The sequence below is a fragment of the Diorhabda sublineata genome, chromosome 6, assembly GCF_026230105.1.
Source record: "Diorhabda sublineata isolate icDioSubl1.1 chromosome 6, icDioSubl1.1, whole genome shotgun sequence".
Lineage (NCBI taxonomy): Eukaryota > Metazoa > Arthropoda > Insecta > Coleoptera > Chrysomelidae > Diorhabda > Diorhabda sublineata.
In genome coordinates, this window is record NC_079479.1 from 24,728,756 (window position 1) to 24,751,806 (window position 23,051).

Consider the following 23,051-nt stretch of genomic DNA (forward strand, 5'->3'; position numbering starts at 1 on the left):
TTCTGGATGTAGCTAAAAGTGTTGCAATTACGTCTCTTAAACTGTCTGATAGCAAAACAAGGTAGAGATGTTTATTGACTCTCTATTCTACGACATCGGCCTTTAATAGTGTTAAGTGAGCCCTACCAGAAGGTTTACAGAGGTCGACATAAGTTTGGCAACGCTGTCGAAAAAGATTAAAAAAAGCATGTTCGTGCTTCAGATAATTGTATCTGTGTCATGATAACACGTGCTTACCGACCCAGCAATATAGTTTGTACTAGTTTTTAAGGTTATGTTATGAAATATGGAAATTGAGCTTTATCAAATTTTTATGAAACTTGGAACAATGATAGTTTGAAGCAAGTCTCAATGGACACGAAACTCTAAAAATAAGTGTAGAGACAGAAGAGTTCCTGCACAGTATCGGCAGTTCTAAAACAGTTCTGAAAACATATGAGAGTTCTGGCAGATTCTAGAGTACTAGAGATAAGAGAGTTCTAGCACGGTCTCAGCCCGGAGTTAACGGTTCCATTGTTTGTGGTTTTATTGAAATGGCTTACGTTAAAACTACCCCTGAAGTTTTCGAAGGTAAGAAAGGGAATTGGAACTATTCGTAAACTTAACACAATGATACTTCGAATCAAGCTGATTAAAAGTCTCAATGGGCACGAAACTTCCCCATAGTAGAATGTGGTTTTGGAACTGGAATTTAACGGTAGTTTTGACGAGGTTCCAGTGGGTTTTGAATTTTCGCGCCCATTGAGACTTGCTTCAAACTATTATTGTGCCAAGTTTTGGAAAATTTGTCCGGAACCCAATTTCCATAAGGACTAATCGTGTTCTTTTTTATTCTGTACCTAATGGGTCAATGCCGGTGGGAAAATGCAAACAACAACTTCGAAATAATACAATATATATATTTTTTTATAAAAATTATATCTACACTAAATTTCCTACATATTATGTGTTACCTATTTTCTCTGTGAATATGGAACGCATTTACGTTAATCGGAACCCTGGAATATTTACGTATATCCCTATTTACCCAATGCATATACAAATAAAAAAGTTCGAATATAAACGCCAAAATACTTATAACGCTCACAAATATAATTAAAACATTCAAAATATTTTGAACTTCTTCGCAACCCAAATCGACGTAATGGTAACTGGTATCTAACACCGATGTTTCCGTAGTGTTGAAGCTGCAGAAGCAAGTAGAGTCCAGCTTCTCTGGAGGAGCGCACGTCATTGCGTTCAAGCCTACGACGTGTAGTAGAGAGAATACGAACGTCAGTAGAGATGTACAAGCCGCCATCGTACTGGTGAATATTGAAACGTACTGAAAATAAAAAGCCCCAAAAATCAAATAAACTTTTTCCAATTTTTCTCAAGATTATTGTTTTTTCATTATACTTAGGTTTGTTCTTGGTAGCTGCACTGGAACTGAGCGGATACAAAGAACTATAAAGTGCAGAGTTGTGCAGAGAACAATAGAGCATATGTTTATTGTTGTATTTGAGGTTATTTTATGTCATCCAGGCCTTGTAGTATTAACAATAATGGAAAACGATTTAGTACTTTTTGATATTTTACATTCGTCCGATGACGAAGATGTAATACCGCCGTTTCCAGATTACACTTATTGCACTGCCTTGCACTGCACTGGCTGAACTGAATAAGAACAGCGCTTTTTTTGCTACAAAGAACGCTTTAGTGTACACTTCTACCAGTGCAGCTATCAAGAAAAAACCTCTTAATCAAAAAGATTCCATTCAACTCTTAGTCAAAAACAATTTATGAATTAAAGTTGTTATTTTTCATACGTTATTTACGAGGTATGTCTAAAAATATCGATGAATGATCCGATATATAAACGGAAACGTGTACTACTATCACTACTGCGCATAGACACGTCAAAGAGCGCTATCATAACATATAGAGCATCCTCTGTACATCCAGTTTTATTAGAAATTGGGAGAAACATCTACGGAGAAAAATGAAAGTGTACGTCACTAAAAATGTGTTTACGACAAGGAAACAACGACTGAAGAAGAGCCATGGTCAGTTACGAAACGCACTGACTCAATAACAATTCCTCATCAGCATCATCCGATTCTGATTCAGAACTTAAGTTCAATAACAACAATTGTTTTGTTCCTCACACGTGCTATATGTGTCCCAATTTGCGCCTTGCCCCATCCGCGAAAATAAGGGCAAGTAGAAGATCTGCTCCCAATGTGTGCCTCACATTTGACCAGATGATCAAAAATTAAAACGAATGGATGCCGCTAGAGCTTTCCATTGTCACTGGATTGAGAGAGATTCTTCGGGTAATTTTTGGCATTACCATTGGGATCCTTCATCCCTTTTTAATTGTAATAGGGACGTTTCCTTGTAGGATATGATCTAATATAGTGCAATGCTAGAATTGTGATGAATTTTACCAGGAGATTTCGTTTCGCAGGGGATTCGAAGCGGGGATATCCATCGTCACTTGGGATAAATAGAGGTTATTTTTGGTATTACCATTAGGTTCTATCGTCCCTTAGAATAGCGGATTCTTTTGGGTTGAATTAGGCGAGTTTCCGTGTGGGATATGGCCCTCATGTAGGAAAAATGTTCCTTTGGAAGAAGGTTTCGTTTCGTATCTATTTGCCAACTATAGCGATGGAGGTGTAATCTGGGAGAGGAGGGGGTAACAGTAAAACAAAATTGCTCAATTAACCAAACAGCTTTTGGTTGAATCGAGTGACGTGGGGATGGGTAAATCTGCCGCTGTATTGTCCTATATCGTCGGGTATTTGCCTGATGAATGAATGCGCCAGGTTCTAGATACTAAACCTGGTGCTACCAGTTCCATTTGGATTCCAAGTAGTAATCGATTGAATGACGTTTATCCCGCTACCCAAAATGTACCTCCGTCAAAAGTTGATCAAGACATTGATTATCTTCTTCGACAACTTCTATGAAGAAGTGGATTAGACTTGTCCTCGCACAAAGGAGGTTTTTAAAGGAGCACATTTGGCGGGAGTGTTGGCCATTCAAGGACTTGTGATATCCGTTTTTGGATCGATTCTAATTGAGAAGTATTATGAACATTGACACAAATGTGTGTTGTATAATTTGAAGGCCAATAATGGTTATTTATGTGTATCATTTGCTTTGGTCTGTTCCTAATATCATTCACCGAAGTTTTTACAAACACCCCGTACATATTTTGATTGATGAATCATAGAAGGTTTATGTAAAAATAAATTCTCACCTTAAGCGTTTTCTGCCAATAACCGTATTTCCTACCTGAATATCCTTTAGGATTAGGTATACTAGTTGTAAAAAGTATTCCAGCAAAACTAGATACCAGTACCTTGAAAATAAGAGATAGTTATGAATAAAATATCACAATAAAGTCTCATATCTTATTAGTCTTATGTCTTATAATCGGTACCACGATTCGCGCTAGGATTACTCCCAGAGGAGCTGACAATTCATCTTATGGCTGATTTTCACTATTTTTCATCCCAATAAAGCCAAAAATCTTCAAGAAGACACCCACTCGTTGACGATAACTGACATTAAACCTTTCAGTACCTCGAAACCGGGCTAACATCACTTCCAGGAGCTGGTACTTCTTTCGGTGGCTGAGATTTACTCTTCATTTTTCCAATAAAGCCTAAAATCTTGAATAAGACACCGACTAATTGACGATAACCGACATAAAACCTGTCAGTACCTCGGATCCAGGCTAGCATTACTTGCAGGAGATTTTACTCCTTTTCTAGGCTGATTTACACTTTTTTTCCAATAAAACCACAAAATCTTGAAGAAGACAGCGACTAGTTGACATTAACACAGCCTGCCAGTACCCTGGAACCGCGTTAACATCTTCATGGATCTAAAATCTCTTTCTTGTAAGTGATTTTCACTCTCTCTTTTTCCAATAAAGCCTAAAATCTTGAAGAAGACACCGAGTAATTGACGATAAGCGACATAAAACCTGCCAGTACCTTGGAACCGGCCGGCCTAGCATTACTTACAGGAGCTAATACTCCTTCTTATAGCTGATTTACACTTTTCACCATAAAGCTCAATATCTTGAAGTAGACATCGACTAGTTAACGTTAACCGACTTAAAACGTGCTAGTACCAAGGAATCGCTTCGGCATCTTCTTCACGAAGCTGATTTCCACTCTTTCTTATCTTAATATAACCTAAAGTCTTTAAGAAGATATCGACGAGTTGATATTTTCCGACTAAAAAACATTTCAGTACCACGGAACTGCGCTAGCATTACTTCCAGGAGCTGGTACTCCTCGTGGCAGATTTTCACTCTTTCTTTTCTTAATAAAACCTAATATTTTGATGAAAACGTCGACTAGTTGACATTAACCGACTTAATACCTTCTAGTACCTTTGAAACGCGTTAGCATCACTTCCTTCTCGTGGATAATGGCTGGTATGCACGCCAACGATAAAACTGCGCAAACAAACTGCACAGTTCATTTGAGCAGTTTATTGAACGTTTTCGGCAGAAACTCTGACGAAAAACACATCAATCGTGATATAAGACGATGACTCGCTTGCGCTAGCCTGGCTTGTTTTGTGCAAAAAGAAATGAAAATCATAGTGTGTAGTGTAAGGATTGGCTTCTTAAAAGAATGTCATACTCTCACTTAAATTTATTGAACGAGTTAAAATTTTCCCCGAAATATAAGTCCTCATGAAAGATTATCTGCAACTCAATGAGGTTTTTAGCTACAGGACGCTCGTACGAAAGTATGATTCTGCTACAATCTTCTAGCGACATGTTTTAACGTGCACGGATGCTTCCGCCTAGACCAAGCCTTGCGAACGAACTGTGCTGATTTTTGTGAATAAAACTGCGCAAATGAACTGTGCAGTTCGTTTGCGCATTTTTATCGCTGCTGTATATACCGGCCATGAGTTTCCCTCTTTATTTTTTCTTATGTAACTCATAATTAATGTCCAATTGTCGTTAACATCCAGGCAACGATGTTTTAGGCCCTGTTGTATAATTCTACCAGCGCAGTTGTAATTCAGACTAGCATTGGTATTCGAAGAAGTACGTCTTCGATAGTACACGCAAATAAAGAACTATACAATTAGACATTGAACAATAAGTATCCAGAACGAAACTGCTCGTCACGAAAAAAACAATTAACAAAATGAAGTGAAAATATTAGTGAACTTACCGGTATTCCACCCCACCCAGGATTATCTTTTGATCTCAAATTTGGTGTCCAAAGTAACAACCATAAAGAGGTTATGCACATGGCTAGTCCTATAACCAAAATTCCTACAAGTAGAAATCGTATAAACTTATGGTGATGTAAAGTTATAGTCGTGTTTGTTGGTGCTGAAAATAAAACATTCATTAGGTTCTCTTTATATAATAAAATATAACAGAAGAACAAGAAATTGTTCGTTAAAGAAACGCAGGTGCCGATGTTTTCTATTCGAATTAGAAGGTACATAATTAGCATAGCAGACTACATAATGCATTCGATCACAGAGCTCGAAAAATAATTAGAAAAATCAGTCTGAATAGCCACATAATTAGACGGACTTAGCAATCTTTGACTTCTGTTATCACATTTTGTAGCATTCATGCGTGGAAAACGAAATTTATGTCACATTTTTAGGTAAGGATTAAACAACTCCCGAATTACTTGTTAATCATATCTATAGTTTTCCAACAAAATTGCCGGTAATGAATTCAAACGGACATTGACTTTGTTTTGAAAGCGTTGTTCTAATATACACGTCTTCAGTTCTGTACAACGGTTGCAACAGTCAGTAGTTTGTTTACATACTATGATAGTTGCTACTTAAGATAAATTCAATCACGGTGCTTCAAAAGATGCCTATACAATCGACTGTCAAAGACAAGCAAAATCCAACAAAAATTGATCAAGGACGATTACAGTACCGTGGAACTCTGAATTATACACCAGCATTTGTTTACTGGAATTGTTCGAAAAAATCAGGGATACCAATCGCAGAAGACGAATCATTCTCGCCTACAACAATGCGAGCTCTTACACATCAGTTCAAACAAAAACGTTTTTGAACAGTCAAAACATCGAATTGATCGATCATCCGCCGTTCAGTTCTTGTTTAGCACCCAATGATTTTTTCATTTGCCCGCAGATCAAAAATAAATTGTGTGTTCAACGTTTTTCTACACCTGATGCGTTCAAATCATATGTTTTGGAGGTACCTCAATCGAAAATTGATTCAAACGCGTGCAAAAGTGTACTGATCTTAATAGAGAATATTTTGATAAACAATAAAGCCATATCTGATAATAAATATAAGTTTTTCTTTGTCTATTTCAAAACTTAAGTATCAAATATCTTTCCTCGAAGCTTCAAAATGAATGCTTGCAAATATATTATATGTATAGACAAAGAGGCAGTGATTAATTTCAGAGGTCATTTCAAAAGTCACGAAACTTTCTACAGTAAATCCTCTATACCTACTGAAAATGAAAAGCCACTTCTGGCAGCCCCGTGTAGCCGGGGTAGACTACCCTAAAATTTTAAAGAGGGTAAAAAATAAGATTTATTTTAGTTAAAGTATCGACAGTATTTTGTCTTCATGGAAGGTGTGCATTTACATCCCTCCTAATTGTTGACCGAACGCTATAAATATTTATATATAAAAACCTATTTTCGTCATTTTATCAGCCTTCAAATTTGAACAGAATAAATAAAATAAATAAACAATTAATAACATACAATGCCAGAACGAAATTCCATCACCAACAGTCTGCCAGAGCGGAAAAGGTGTCCGTGCGAGTGCAAGTAAGACAGTAATATGGAAACCTGCGGGCTAGAGTGAGAGCGCTTATTGTGCATTTGTGGACTTCATTAGACGTAGATCCAAAATGATACATAATGCAATAGATTTTTCTTAATCTTGTTGAAACATCACTTTTGAAAGATTTTGACGCAGATATTCTCTAGGCAATTGTCAAGGATACTGTGGGATAATATTAAAACGCGTAATATTATTTCCTTTTAGGAGTGACAATTCGTAGAAGATTTATTGCTGTTAGTTCTTCCAATATCAATTGCAGAAGTCAGTTGTGAATGAAGACAATGAAATTGCAGTGTGGTGAGAATAAAGACAGGTATGAATTTAATAATAAAGATTTAGATATACAAACACAGCAAGTTATTTTAAATATATTCGATTGTTTAAAAAAGGAAAATATACAGCAATCTGATAATGCAATCATAATAAGAATTGCTGAATTAACTAGAGTAAATAAATTTTCCATTAATCAATTAATCAACGAAAGGGGCTTAAAAGTATTTATAGAAATAATAAAATTGTAAAATGAGATATCTACGCCTATGGTAAATCAAACAAAATTGCCTGCAAGGGTTTTTACAATCTGCAATTGATATTGGAAGAACTGTACCTGTGACGTACTTTTATATTTCTTACTTTACATTTCGAAGGTCCTAACACAGGTATGAATAAAAAGTAGGGATCCTCTTACGGTTTGGGGTGTTGCACACGATTCAAGTATCGTGAGGTATATTTCTACACTTGTTGATTTGCCTACTCCATTATATAATACTTCAGACTCTTATGCTATAGATTTTTTTTATACTCATATAGAACATATGTAAATGCTCTGGCAAAAATTCCATGAAGACAAAATACTGTCGAAAGTAATTTCCTAAAATCTTATCACTGATACTTTAACTAAAATAAATCTTATTCCTCACCCTCTTTAAAATTTTAGGGTAGTCTATCCCGGCCAGAAGTGGCTTTTCATTTTCTTTAGGTATAGAGGATTTACTGTAGAAAGTTTCGTGACTTTTGAAAGAAACGACGACCTGAAATTGGTCACTGGCTCTTCCTCTAAAAGATTCATTCCAACCTGCTAATCTGGACTGATCTTGTAATGGGTATTGGAAGCGTCTCAATATGTTCGCGTAATCTCGGTTCTTGAACAGTACAGCCAAAATACGAAAAGACAAACCACAAACGTTGCCTAAATCGGTTGAAACACAAAACAGAATCGTTCGAATAACGCAAACTGCCCTGTTGGAAAGTTCCATCAAGCTAACAGCCAAATATTCGGAAAAATAAAAAAAATATATGAATCGAAAGGATTTTCAATGCTCATTATGAAAATCCAAACCCTGAATTTTCTCCTTGATTCGATAAATAGTTATTAATTAAAACCGTGGTTGCAAATTGAAATTACAAAATATCTTTTAGGGAAACCTGAAAAAAAATTAACTAATTTTTCCGGATTATTCATTGCGCACAGGCCTGTGAGTTAGCTGTGCGCGTGCGCCGAACTTGATGAATCGCATAGTTTCCATGGGATGGAGTGGTTTGTTTTGATGTTTGAATCAATTTGATTTAAATGATTGAAATGGTGGGATAGGAGATCGTTCTATTTATTAAATAAGTAACGTAATTACAGTAATAAATGGATGTCTCAAAGTCACATGTTTCCTAATGCACTTTCAATGTTTAATTAATTTTTATTACACAAACATGCACTACAAGTTCCTTTTTTACTTCAAATATTAGTTTGACATGCTATACTTTGCATCTGACGACGACGATGACTTGAGATATTCATTTATTACTGAAATTACGTTACTTAATTAGTAAATAGATCGATCTTCTATCGTCTACACTATATCAACATCAAAACAAACGACTCTATCCCATGGAGACTATGCGATTCTCAAGTTCGGCGCACGCGCTCAGCCAACTCACAGGCCTGTGCACAATGAATAATCCGGAAAAATTAGTAATTTTTTTTCACGTTTCCCTAAGACTTTAGACAAAAAGAAAAATATTGCACAGAATCTTCATCGTACCAAGGACTGTTCTTTGATGTGTTGTACGAGAGCTACGCAGTCTCCTACAGAGCATACGCGCTTCTTGCTCTTCGCTTAGGGTTCATACTAAGCGTTCGGAGGTTGAAAAAAAAAACTACCGTTTTTTTTTACACCTTGTATTCCAAAAGCTTGATATTAGTAAGATGAATACCGCATTCACATACATCGTAGAAGCTAATAAACTAAAACTATATTTTTTTTTCCTTTTTAAAAAGTTTTATGATTGGAACCAAACTTTTAATCTAATCCGAATATAATAGAAATATAAAAGAAAAATTGTGAAATAGTAATTACCTTCTCCGGTTTTATTCATTACAATCATTCTGCTATGTCGTAAGCTGTTTCTAGTAGGTGTGTGTTTTCCGGCGATATCCTGTGTCGTCATATTAACCGGAACTGTTGTGTTCACAAAAGTTATTTGAGATCTAGTGGAATTTTCATCTTTGGATACGTTGTTATTCGAAGTGTTTAAGGGTTCAATGCCGCTGTTTTCGTAAAAGCTGCACGGTCTCGAACGGGATTCCTTCAATTGAATATCGTTCGGGTTATTTGTTTGATGGTTTCCTTTTGCATTTTCCATCCTTTCAGTTCACTGTCAAGGAATGATTTTGAACCACATATTTCTAAAACGAAATGAAATAATACCCTGTGAGATCGTATTATATGGGCAGAATACTTCGTAGGCATAGATAACATAGATGACACTTATAATATATTCATTCATTCATTCATTTCACACTAGTGTCCAATCGATCATCAGCCGAAAGGAAAACACGTCATGAACTGACTTCAAAACGTTAAGAATCGTATTATAGCTTTGAGGAACATCGCTAAAAATTGCTCTATTTATTACAAATAAATAAAAACGATGACCAAATTGCATAACTTTCGCCGATTTCACATTATTCTCTATAGTCAACTTCCAGCGACTTTTCATGTTCTTAGACCTAAAGAGGATCCCTCGCTGAACAGAAATTTTGTAACGATGAGGTCATAGTCGAAACTGTAACCTATTTTGAGATTGAAGACACATCGATGTATCGCCTTAGAAGACAACTACGTTGGCAACAAAGTACTTTCGCTTTTTACTAAAAAAGTTCCTTTATAATGGTATAAAAAATTCCGTTGTGGAGATTTTTCCCTCAAAGATGAGCAACCTTCTGGTCGACCTACTCAAGTTGAAGATGACCAAATCAAAGACATAATTGAAGAGGATCGTCATATAACTGTTCGAGAGGTAGCGAAGAGGCTAAATGTACCGTACACAATAATTGAAAACACTCAAAATGCCTTGGGCGAGTTAAGAAGCTTGATATTTGGGTATTTCACGAATTGAAAGAAATTCATTTAACACAAAGAATCAACATTTGCGATGTGCACCTTGAATGAAATGAAACTGACCCTTTTTTGAAAAGAATCATCACTGGTGAAGAAAAATGGGTGCTGTACAGTAACATAGTTCGAAAACGATCATGGAGCAAACACTAAGAACCAGCACAAACCACATCGAAAGCTGAAAAACAATGAAAAAGCTCATGCCGTGAGTTTGGTGGGATTATCAAGGTGTTGTGTTTTTTGAGCAGCTTCTAAGGAAGCAAATGATCATTTCTGATGTTTACTGTCAACAATAATTGGAACTGGATGAAGCAATCAACGAAAAACGGACAGAATTCTCAAAACGGAAAGGTTTAGTGTTTAACCATGATAATGCACACAACTTTGGCAACTATTGGAGCTTGGCTGGGAAGTGATGCCACAACACCCAAACAGCTCTGATCTGGCACCATCTGATTACCAATTATTTCGGAGTTTGCAGAATTTTTTGAATGGTTAAACATTCACAAATGACTATAACTTATATTATAAAACCGAAATTACTTTGTCGCCAAAAAATATTTTGAATAATACAGACAGTAAGGAAAGTACTTAAAATTGAACGGAACGGCGTTGGCTTAATCGGTTTAATATTGGACGCTTGAATATCGTGGAAAATTGGGATTAAAAGGGAAGCATCAAGAAAAGTAAGACAAATAGGTATTATTTTCATACTAAGAAATATAATTACGAAAAAGAAGAAACACTGCACTCAACAGTCATAGATATGAGAGCAGCAGTCGACTCAATCCAAAGAAACAACGTTTGGAAGATACTAGAAATACCAAAAAAGTATTAACTATCACAAAGAATATAAAAGAGTAAAAATGAAAATACAACTGAATGGACAAATATTAGAAGGCTTTATAGTAGAAAAAGGGATAAAACATAGGGGCAGTTTATACTAACAATATAAAACGGACGAGATACCTACAAACGAACATAGGATACCTCAACATGATCCTAATAAACTTATAAGGTTTACTATATACAGACGATATCGTAATTATCCTAGAAACTCACAGAACTATGGAAGCACTAACAAGAATTTGGATAGAAGAGATAGAAAAATTGCAAATGGAAATTGACATAAAAAAATGTGAAACAATAATCATAAACGAGAAAAATGGAAGCAAAGTTAGACCAACAGTGACAGAAAAACAAATAGAAGAAGACACAACTTTTGAATATCTTGGAACAGTAATAACAGAGGGTAAAATAGGAGCGGAGATTACAAACAGAATAAAAAAAGAAACAAATATATACTTATGCATTGAATAAAGCATTGTTCAATAAGAAGGAGATAATAATGAAAAGAAAATTGAGCAATGATAATAACACCAGTGATATATGAAAGTTAAAACGTCACTAACAATAAAATAGACAGTGAAGTGATGGAAATGGAGTATCTACGAAAAATTGCGATGGATAGAATAAGAAATGAAATCATAAGAAACAACTTACGACAAGAAACAAATAGAGCATAAATGATTAAGAGAATTGGACATTTAACAAGGATAGATCAACAAAACGAATATGGAAAGCAAAGCCTATAGGAAGATGGAGAAGAAGCAGACAAAAAAAACATGAAACGAACAAAGGCAACAGACAATCAATCAAATAATGATACTCGCACAGTACAAGAAAATATGAAGGAAACGGGTTTAAATAAATTTCCGAGGCCATAGAAAAGTCAAAAGGAAAAATGGGAAGAAGATACCATAAATCGCCATATATAAGATATATAAAAGTTGTCCAATAGTGCAAGATTCCGTGATACCGAGTTTCAAGTGCTGTGCAAGTAGATGTGGATAGTATAAACAACCCGAACATAAAAAATCATTAGTTAGACAAAGTAGAATCACCAGAAATCGTCGCAAGGAGAGGTCATTCATTCCATAGAATCGAGGTACCAATGCTGCCCAATAGTGGACATCTGATGCGAATACTACGAAATATTAGAAAATTATAGTTTTAGCCTTGACAAAAATGTTTAACAATCCTAATCTTTCAAGGAAGATACCAAGAAAAATATTTGTGGATACTATTATGAGAATATTTTGTCTATGGAATGATTTTTAACTGATTTTACTAAGGTCTAAGTTTTAAGATATGGCAACACTGATGTGAATATGTCAGATCTGATATTTGTATCATAAAGCTAGATACTTCTAATAGTGAGGGAACTCAGAACGTGTTACTATTTGAGTTGTTTGCTGATACTTGAAACTTTCATCATGGTAAAAAAATGGAATTGAATCGCCAACATTTTCTATGACTTTCGATTGGATTAAACCAACAGCAGTGTGCCGATCATCTAGCGACAACTTTTGGTGATGAAGCCACCTACCAATTCACGCACACTTCACTACCGAGTTCATTGAATCGCTTTCGACGGAATCCTTAGGCAGACATAAAAGTACTTGCCTGAGACAGCTTTCTCCCAGTTCTGAGTCCTAATCAGTCACCGTTTTTCGCTGTTTTTCCGAATTCTATCGTGGACGCAATTCCCTACATAAAAGTCGTCCAAAATCGGTCATTGTGTCAGAATAAATCGATGTAAAGTGCGTAATCTGATATTGCAAGAGTGTCATGTGGTATACAGTGAGATTGAGGTGTATTTGTCTTTCTTAAAACTTAAGTTGCAGCTTTCGTATACCAGATTTCATCAGAAAAATATCCAGTTCTAGTTAACCGAAAGCGGTCTCTTTTACAAGACCTCATACTATAAAAATTACCCCGAATAAGATCGAAATATTGAACTTCTAATACATCCAGTTAAAAATGCAAACCCTTATCAAATCACCGACCTCAAAACACTTGCAAAGTATATTAAAATTAGAAAAAATTGATAAATTATTCCTTGATTTATGAATTAAGGAAACTTTGTGTCTATAATTACGAAGTAATCCATCTTGATCGTGTCAAAGTGAACAACAAAAACTTATTTAAACATAAACAAATATTATTAATTATTAATTCTTACGTAGACAATTTAAATGAAACGATGTAGTATTTACGTATGCTTATCACTATTTATTTATAATTATAATCATATTGGAAAGTTTATGGGCTTTATCAACATCAGGTTATAAACACAACGGTCAGTATTTATATAAACAGCATATGTCAATTGATACTGACACACCTAAATATGTTCAAAAAAAATATATAAACACTTTACTAATATACAATAAGAGGTAACAACATAAATGATGACTTATATCAACAACGTTGCCTCTAAAACTATCAAAAAACAGATCCTTGGTTAAAGCACTAGTATTATTTTGAAGGCAGATACATGGTGTTACTCCTTATAGTTTTTTACACTTCTTCACAGAGATCAAATCATTAACCTCCTAGGTGTCTACATCATATCTGTAGTCGATTGACTTCAACCCCACGTTTTTTTGGCCGGTAGAATTTCTTTAATAAGTTTTGAGGCATTTAAGAAAATAGAAGGTGGAAACAGTGTAATCAAGATCTTCCAAAGTTTGTGTATGCTTGGGAATAAAGAGTTTTCATAGCATTTTTTGTTCGATCTAGTTCAGATTTTTTCAGCTACAAGTCTACTTCAGCTCAATCAGAGCTCAAAGTGAAGTAGCTTCAAGATTTTGAGGTCTGATCAGTGGAATTGAGAAATATTGTTTAGTGTCAGTTTATATGAGAAGAAAAGTATTTCTAGAAGAAACCAGAAGCAACGTGATTGAGTTGATTTTATTGGATGCAAACGTGAAAACAACTACATTGCCAAAAATATCAATACAATTCAGACATAACTAAGAACAAAGAAGATATCGAAGGCTATGAAAATGGATTTTTGGCGAATAGCAACGTGAAAATTTGAAATAGAGAGGATCAAAAACTAGAGTGATCATAGAAGCGAAGTCATCTAGTTTTGTCGGTGGATATCAGATTGATAAAGCAAGTCGTCAGGGAAAAGAAAACGCAAAAGGAAGAGGATGAGCGAAATAAATGGGAAATCAAGGAAGGAGGAATTGAAGATGTGAATTGGAATGACAAAGGGAGTTGAAGATTGGTTCAGATAGTAGATACAAACGAATATGATAAATTCATTGATGCCTTTGCATCAATGGCTTTTGTCAAAGAAATTCACCTATTGCAAAGATCGACCTGGACTGGATTTTATTTTATTGACCGTATTAAGTTGATTTTATTGTATGGAAACGTGACACGACAGATATATAGAGATAAAGTTAAATAATTACATTGTGAAGAACATCATATAATTCAGATGTACCAATAAAAAATACAAAAACAAAAAAAAACAAAGATCCTAGGTTTTCCGAGTCAGGCAGCAAAATCACACACACACACGCACACACACACGCACGCACACACACACACACACACACACACACACACACATGGAGACGTCTAAACAACCAAGAAGTTAAGAGTGCATAGCTAACAAGCTAACTCTTAACAAAAAGACCCTCCGGAATCTCCTATATAACTCAGGAAAGAGGAAGGAGTCTACGAGCGAAACAGCGACACGAAAGGGGATCAAGATCTGTGTAAATGTCAGGGGGTGGTGGAATGTCCTTCGCATCCATCCGTGATTTTATCCAAGGATTTTCTCAAGCGCTTGTGTGTGTTTGTAAGTTCGGATGTGTCATTGTTGACGAAAATGGATTTTTGGCGAATAGCAGCGGTAAAATTTGAAATGAGTGAAGCTCATTGAAGCCAAGTGGTCTTTTTAGGGCGTTGAATATTAGGCTTATGAAGCAAATCATCCAGTAGAGGGAAAAGAAGAAGCTGGATTAACGAAATCATTGAGGAATCGAAGAGGATTTGAAGATGCCAGTTGAAATGAAGGGCTTGGAAAATGGGCATCGGGAGACGTAGAACTTCGTGAATCTAATTTGTATATACATACTCAATTACGTGTTGCTTTAAACGTGATTGGGTTTTTTTATCGAAACGAATATCGTTTTTCTTCCCAATAATCGTTCCAGAGTCGATGTTTCATTATTTCAATGTAATCAACTGCACTCTATAAGATAATTTAATGGAAATTATAATATTCACCTTGGTTCAAATTGCATAAAATGTTTGGCGCTATGCCATCTAGTTTATAAATAATTATAATTATATTAAATAAGTTGTGTCAATATAAATACATTAACTCTTATCTATATTGTTGAAATGATAATATAGATATGGAAATAAATAAGCATTTCGACTTACCTTAAATAATTAAACATTAACAAACATTTTTCCAACAACTGCACTTCAAAGTATTAAAATCTAATAGATTGTTTCATAATTTTGTCGGTTTCGTAGAATTTTTTTACACGGTAATGATAGTTTCAATGTCATTTAAACTACCTGTGTACCTGTCGTGAATAACATACCGAACAAACTGAATGAACTTTTATGTGTATTTGTATCTTGACGTTTGTTTCATGCCATGTGCTCAGAGACCTTGTCCACTCGGAAATTACAGAGACTCCTAAAGATTCCAAAGAACTCGACGTGTATTGAAATCGTAGGGTTCGACAGAAAGACACATACATAAATTTGCAATTTAAATTACACTGAGTTCATTAAATATTTTCTTCGTAACAAAGAATTAGTTGTTTATGGTTTAAATAAGACCACATGTAGTTTGAAACATGATTTTTTTATATGCTTTATAAGTCATTTATTGTTTTTAAAATCAAACTGGTTTTTAAAAGCAACCGGAAATGGAATTATTATTGTCTAAATATCAACTTTCACTTATTTCTTTTGTAATTTCGAATATATATTAAAGTAATAAGCACAATAAGGATTTAGAACAAAAATATTATATTTCGAAGGACAATAAAAAACTATAAAGAAAGATACAAATATAATCGAGATGAGGACAGATGAATTTAACACAATTAGGTTAAAAAAGGGACAAAAGGTACATAAATTTTAAGCTCATTGCTTCCCAAATCCCTAACAAGACTTTAAAAATGTGTTTAGTACCATCGAAGTTTTAAAATGGATGGAAGGGCCCACAAGAAGCGCACTTTTGAACAATGAAGCTACACGTCTTCAGTGGTAGTGCAATAAACAGAAATCAAAATTATGTCTTCGTGTGGTTTACCCTTAGGTAAAAACACAACAAAAACGTTTATGAGAATAGATGACGAGACGAAAAAATCGCTCGCCTGAAGGTAAGAAATTATATTCGTTCTTTTCATTATCTACACAGAGATGGCAATTACTGAAAGAGAAAACTGGAAAAAATTTTAAACGTTTTCGGATACTCGCTGGAGAGCTTATTACGAGTCAGTGAAAGTTGTAAAAGAAAACATAGAGACAATTGTGAGTAGTTTGGAAAATTTTCAAGATTCAACAAAAGCAAAATCACAAACAACCGGCAGGCCTACTCCTGCCGGATGTTTGTGATTTTACCTTTCTAACCTATATACAATTCTGGCTTTCTATACTGGAAGAAATAAATTTAGTTCAACAATATATAGGAAAAAGATAAAAAGAACGATGCCGGGTGAAGCAGCTCATGATACTGGATTATCAATTCAAGAAGAAATACGTCGGTAAATGAAACAAATCAATAATTTTTCCAAATTATTGAAACAAAGTTCATGATAGAAACTTCAGATGACGCTCTGACTGTAGCAGTTGACAATCTGACACAATTTTATGGTGAATATAACAAGAAGCAAATTTTCCAAGAAATACGAGTATGGACGTTGCTGACAAATGGAGAGTCGAAGAAATCCTTCGATTTATAATAAAATGGGACTTCAGTGAATCCTTACCCTGTATATCACTTATACTTTTTGATCATTTGCATTTCGGTTGCATCATGCGAGAGGAAGTTTTCGAAACTTAAACTGATTAAAAATTATCTTCGATTTACAATGGGTCAAGAACGACTGTCTAATCTAGCCGTGCTGTCGATAGAAAGAAATATTTCAAAAGAAATCGATTTTACAGAAGTTATTGAGAAGTTCAGTAAATTGAAGACACGAAAACACATATAACACGCTACAAAAAATATAAAAAACTATCATTGATTTATTTTATCTAATTTTCTCTCTCGATCGATTCGTATTTGATTTTCTTCACTCATATCCTTTCCATATTGTAGGTTTCTTCTTTTTTCATATCTCGAGTTTTAATTGAGGTAAATTGTTCGTTTAAAGAACTATCCTTAGCATACTTCGAACTTAATAATAATGCATCATTCGCTCAATATTGACATTTACATTAAAATGTAAAATATGCATTTACTTGTGGAATGGGGTGTTTTACAATTCCAATTATCATTTTTTTAGACTTTAAGAGCAGTATCGTGGCTGTTCAAAAACTTATAGATTTCATCTAAATATTTTAATTGGCGATGTATGACATCGTCAGAAGGTCCAAAGGAGTCAGTTAATTGGCGAGGGCTGTTACAAAGTTTGTTCTATACTACTTCCCTTCTAACCTCAATATCCCACTCAGGTAGATAACCAGGTATATGGCAATCCAAAGCCGTGACCTGTGTAACACTAATTTGGCTGCTGGACGACAAACAGAGTGTTTAACGCTATTGTGACCACAGGGTTTTCCTACTTTTTTAGTGTAATTTATTTTTAAAAGACATCATTTGTTGTTTCGGCAAAACGTGTTGTGACTTTTTGTGTTGATATTCCAAATCTATATCCTGGTAATCCAAATTTAAACGTAATTTTATTAATATTAGCAATATCTCTTGAGAACTGTGTGAGAATGAATTACTATGTACATCTCCAATAAACCTACATTAATTTCAAAAACTTTGTTTAAACTAGTATAATATTTGGTTTTCTTCTTATCATTTCTTAAAATTTCGCTAGAAAGGGTTTTAATGATGTTTTGATACGAGCTAACTTAGTAAAAGCATGAGAAATGTCTTCTGATCATAAATCTGCCTGCACTTCTTGAGCACATCCACATGGAAATTCTCCTGGAACATTTTCTGTACTTGAAGTTCGAGTATCTTCTAGTAAAACCTAAATATATTCTTTCAATTAGAGTTAAAAGTACGATAACAAGTAGTCTTTGGAAAGAAGCAGGCTTCATAAAGCATCATTCATCTAACAAAGACCGGATTGATTATTGTATGAAGTATCTTACTTCACTAACTACAACTGTGATATACGTCCTCTACGATAATTACATTTTCTACATTACTGTTTAGCCCGTTTGGTACCTTTTAACTTTTTTCTTCTCTTTTGTATCTTTTTTGTTTTGTATAAATGAGAGTTCAATATGTTTTTAGCCCATTTGTTTTTATTTTTGAAACCCAATCAGGGACTGCTGTATCTATAAGATATATTTGAAATAATAACTTTCCCAGGCTGCTGTAAAGCACTTAACAGATTACTAATAATACGCACGTACCAGAATATACAGGATGTTTCAAAAACTAAAAAATATTTTGGGTTTGCTCAGAAAAAAATTTTATTATACACATTTTTCGCGATTTTGCCGCAACTACTGGCAACATTGTATTGAAATTTAATACGAATATGTTTTGGAAGCTTGTACATCCAATGAGTTTTTATATCTGACTCTCATAGAGGGTGCTAGTTACACGGTTCGTACCAAATAGTATTTCACGAAAATTTTTTACTGAGCGAACTCAAAATATTTTTTATGTATCCTTTTTTTTGAAACACCGTGTATGAATTAACTTGAAATTGAAATAAATTAGAAATGTAATGCTTCTGATGTTAACGATTTTTTGGAAAATTATAACTGAAGACAATTTACCCTAAATAATCATCTGTCGTAAAAAAATATTTTGAAATAATTGAAAAAAATCGGAGAACCTTTTAAAATTCGATTATTTGTACTTACTTAGTTCATTAACCGATTGGTTTCGTGTTAAACGTGGCGAGTAGTATACGAACTCTCTACACAATACCGCGTAGTCACAATACCATAAACTTTCTTTCATCAATGGCTTCGATTTCCTATTTCGTGTGTCTATTATCGTACATCCTGTCGTGTCTTTTTCATAACGTACAGATATACATCTAGGTGTAGTGTTTACCTTCTCACAACTACCCACAATATTATTAACGAAGAAGTCGAACATTTTGCCTACACTTTTTTATTACTAGTTCGGATATAAATGGATTTGATTTTGTTGAGCAATATGCATTTTACGCCCAAGTAATTGGTTTAATTCGATATTCCGTTAAAATTGGAAACTTGTATACAAGGAGAAAAACGGAATAAAAAAATATAAGTATTGAAATGTTACAATAAAAGCCTTGAAAAACTTATTTCGTCTTGGTTTTTTGGAACACAAGAAGTTACAATCTATTTATATAAATATGAAGTGATAAAATGATGACACATTCGTAATAAATAGGCGTATCACTTTTTTTAGTAGATTGATATATTTTTAGTTTTACCTCGAGTAGGTATTTTCGTAAGAAAAACATTTATATAAATATAATGAATATATTTATATTTTCACCTTATTAACGTACTTATAACCAAATAGCTGAAGGTAAAAAAGTGCAATTTTTTCTAAAATGTTTTATTTTTACACAAGGTTTGTTAAGAACATAGTGTCATACCTATAGTTCGTCCAATATTAATTGCAAGAGACAGTTATACGAGGAACAATCAATATTTCACAAATACGTACGGCACTCATACTAAATTAAGAAATGAAAAATAATGTTTACTCCCCGTATAAAATTCGGTAAACATCTAACAAAGAGTCAATCCACGTGGACTCATCATATCCACTGTTTACCAATGAAAACATAAATGCATTTCTATTGGCCGAAGCTGTCTGAAGACGTATGTACACAATTTCTTCGAAATATTCCTGCTAGACAACCTGCGATAAGCAGTGGCGTCGCTTGGTGAGATTTATTTAATTCATAAATTTCTTTAAATAAATAGAAATAAGGCGTTCTTTAGACTATGGACGAATGAAGATAATGAAATTGCTCAGTGTAGTGAGATTTAGATATACAAACACAGCAATATATTCGATTGTTTAAAGAAGGAAAATATTCAGCAATCTGATAATGCAATCATAATAAGAATTGCTGCATTAACTAGAGTAAATAAATTTATCGAGTAGTCACGAAAGCGGCTGCTTTGGATCATTCACAGAACCGAAAGACATGTAAAGAAAAACTGAAATCAGTTGACAGATCTTTTCAAAATTTTATGCGTAGGACAATTTATAGTTTATGTAATAATATATATAATACAGCAAATACATATAGCAATAACCGAATCGTCAAAGATAGTTCGATGGCGACAAGATTATTTGCGTTAGATAAAAGACTACCGAAGTTCTAATAGACACATAATTTATCTAGATGAAACATGGTTTAACAGTCACAATATAGTAAAATTCGGTTGGGTTGACAATAGTAAAAATAGCTGTTTGAATGGGACATGTTCTAAAAGGAAACACATTATAATAGTACACGCTGGAAGCAAACACGGTTTCATGTCTAATGCTTTATTAATATTTGCTTAAAAAATTGGAAACTGTGCAGCTGATTATCATGAAGATATGACAGCAGAATTATTTGCAGAGTGGTTTAATGAACAGCTTTTACCCAACATTCCACCACAGTCAGTAATCGTTGTGGCAACACATCCTAGGGACTGTTCATAAATTACGTAACGCTGATTTCAACATTTCATGGCCTGTCTATCTGTCTAGGACAGGTATGGGCAACCTTTGACATGCTGAGGGCCAAACTTTAGCGTGCAAAACGTTCGCGGGCCGCGTTTAAAAGTACTTAGTGCATTTTAAAGTAGTGATAATATTTTTTTGCGATAGATATTAGACATGAAATAATACGACAATGTTATTATTGTATTATGTATTTATTATTGACATGTATGTGTATATTGACAATGTGATTATTGTATTTATTAAAATAACAAAATGAAATTTTAAAAAATGGTACAACATTATAATTAAATAGTTACATTTGCAATTGTTACAAACTACAAAAGTAAAATACACTGAAATCATTGAGACACTTGAGCTTGAATTTGGGAAACTAATCCATCGACATTTGGATGAATTCCACTGATACAAAGACGTAAAGAAGTTTCCAAATTATCGTCAGTCAGTCTTCTACGATGTGTTGATTTATTAACTTTCATCAATGAAAAGAACTGTTCGCATTTATAAGTACTGCCAAACGCAGAAATCAATCTTCTTGCGAATTTTCTAAGCTGCGGAAAATTGTCTTCTCCTAGTTTTTTTTGTAGAAATCGCACAACTCTACGTCTTCAAATTTGGATTTTAGGAGTGAGTTTTCTTGAATCTCGATTAACTCCATTTGTAAGTGTATTGGAGCATTTTGTACATTACATTTTGTAGGAGTAGCAAATAAATTGAAACATTCTTCCATGTTTTTGAAGTCGCTAAATCTGTTCGAAAATTGTTCCGACAGTAACTTGAGTTCTTCAGCATATTGAGCATAAGCAATATTTTCATACGCAGAGAGCGTGTTGAAATGGTAACTGTTACCAGACTGCATCTGTGACTCCCACAAGCGTAGTTTGATCTGAAATGCTTTCAAATGGCTGTACAAATCATTTACTAACTGTCCTTGTTTTTGAAGTTTCAAATTTAAATCATTCAAATAGCCTGTAAGATCGACGACCAGAAAAGCTAAATCACATATCCATTTTGGGTCACTCAATTCAGATAGTGGCTTATCTTTTATTTTCATAAAGTCTGCTATCTCATTCCTAAGCTCGGAAAACCGTTTCAACATTTTTCCTTTGCTCATCGATCTGACTTCACAAAAATATGTTACGTCGTTATATTCAGCTGATATTTCATCCAAAAACGTCTTGAACTGACGATGGTTAAGCCCTCGGGATCGAATAAAATTGATGGTTTTTACTACCACATTCATAACATTGTGGAGTCGAATGGACTTAGAACACAAGTTCTGTTGGTGGATAATGCAATAAAGGACTATCAAATCATCTTCTGTTGCTTTTTCATTCAAAATTCCGATGAAACCTTTTCGTAAGCCGACCATAGAAGGTGCACCATCAGTGCATACTTCAATTAATTTTGACCATGGCAGGCCAAAACTTGTGAATAACTTTTGAACTTCATTAAAAATATCCTCTCCTGTAGTGGTTGCTTTTAGCGGCTGTAAAGCTAGCAATTCCTTAATAACAGTGAACTCCTTATCAATACCTCGAATAAATATAGCCAGTTGAGCTGTGTCAGACAAATCGGTGCTCTCGTCTAATGCTATGGAAAATGATTCAAAACCAGCCATACGGTCAGTCAGTCAATGTTGTTTTTATATCATTAGCCATCATTTCTATACGTCGAACAACAGTTCGTCTTGACAAACTAATTTTTTCAAATTCATTTTTCTTTTCAGGACACAAAACACCACAAACTTCTAACATACACTCCTTGATAAATTCTCCTCCGGCAAATGGTTTTAATGCCTTTGCCAATTTTGAGCTAACTATAAAATTAGCTTTCACAACATTATCAAGTTGTGTTCTTTGTTTATGAAACATTTGTTGCTGTTTTTCAATATTTGCTCTAAGCTTCTGGATTTTGTCTGTTCTTAATTGTCCTGTCAGTGAGTGCTGTGTAGCATGCTTAGTTGAGTAATGCCTCTTTATATTGAATTCTTTCATTACTGAAATGGATTCATTACAAAGCAAACAAATAGGCTTACCATTGTGCAAGATAAAAAAGAATTCTTCAGTCCATTTTTCTTGAAACTGGCGACCCTCTGTATCTACTTTTCGTTTCTTTCCACCAGACAT

The 23,051-nt window shown here is 34.3% G+C and overlaps 2 protein-coding genes across 2 annotated transcripts; both read right to left on the reverse strand.

Annotated features, from left to right (window-relative positions):
- Positions 1 to 883: 883 nt before the first annotated feature.
- Positions 884 to 15,946, reverse strand: LOC130445155 (uncharacterized). Its single transcript, XM_056780678.1, has 5 exons — positions 15,468 to 15,946; positions 9,177 to 9,505; positions 5,196 to 5,359; positions 3,248 to 3,349; positions 884 to 1,324 (listed from the first exon to the last, which is right to left on the reverse strand). The coding sequence occupies exons 2-5, from the start codon at positions 9,460 to 9,462 to the stop codon at positions 950 to 952; spliced, it is 927 nt and encodes a 308-aa protein (XP_056636656.1). The 5' UTR covers positions 9,463 to 9,505; positions 15,468 to 15,946; the 3' UTR covers positions 884 to 949.
- A 5,547-nt stretch (positions 15,947 to 21,493) lies between these two features.
- LOC130445860 (general transcription factor II-I repeat domain-containing protein 2-like) lies at positions 21,494 to 22,543 on the reverse strand. The gene has a single exon (XM_056781747.1). The coding sequence runs from the start codon at positions 22,541 to 22,543 to the stop codon at positions 21,494 to 21,496; it is 1,050 nt and encodes a 349-aa protein (XP_056637725.1).
- Positions 22,544 to 23,051: the final 508 nt, after the last annotated feature.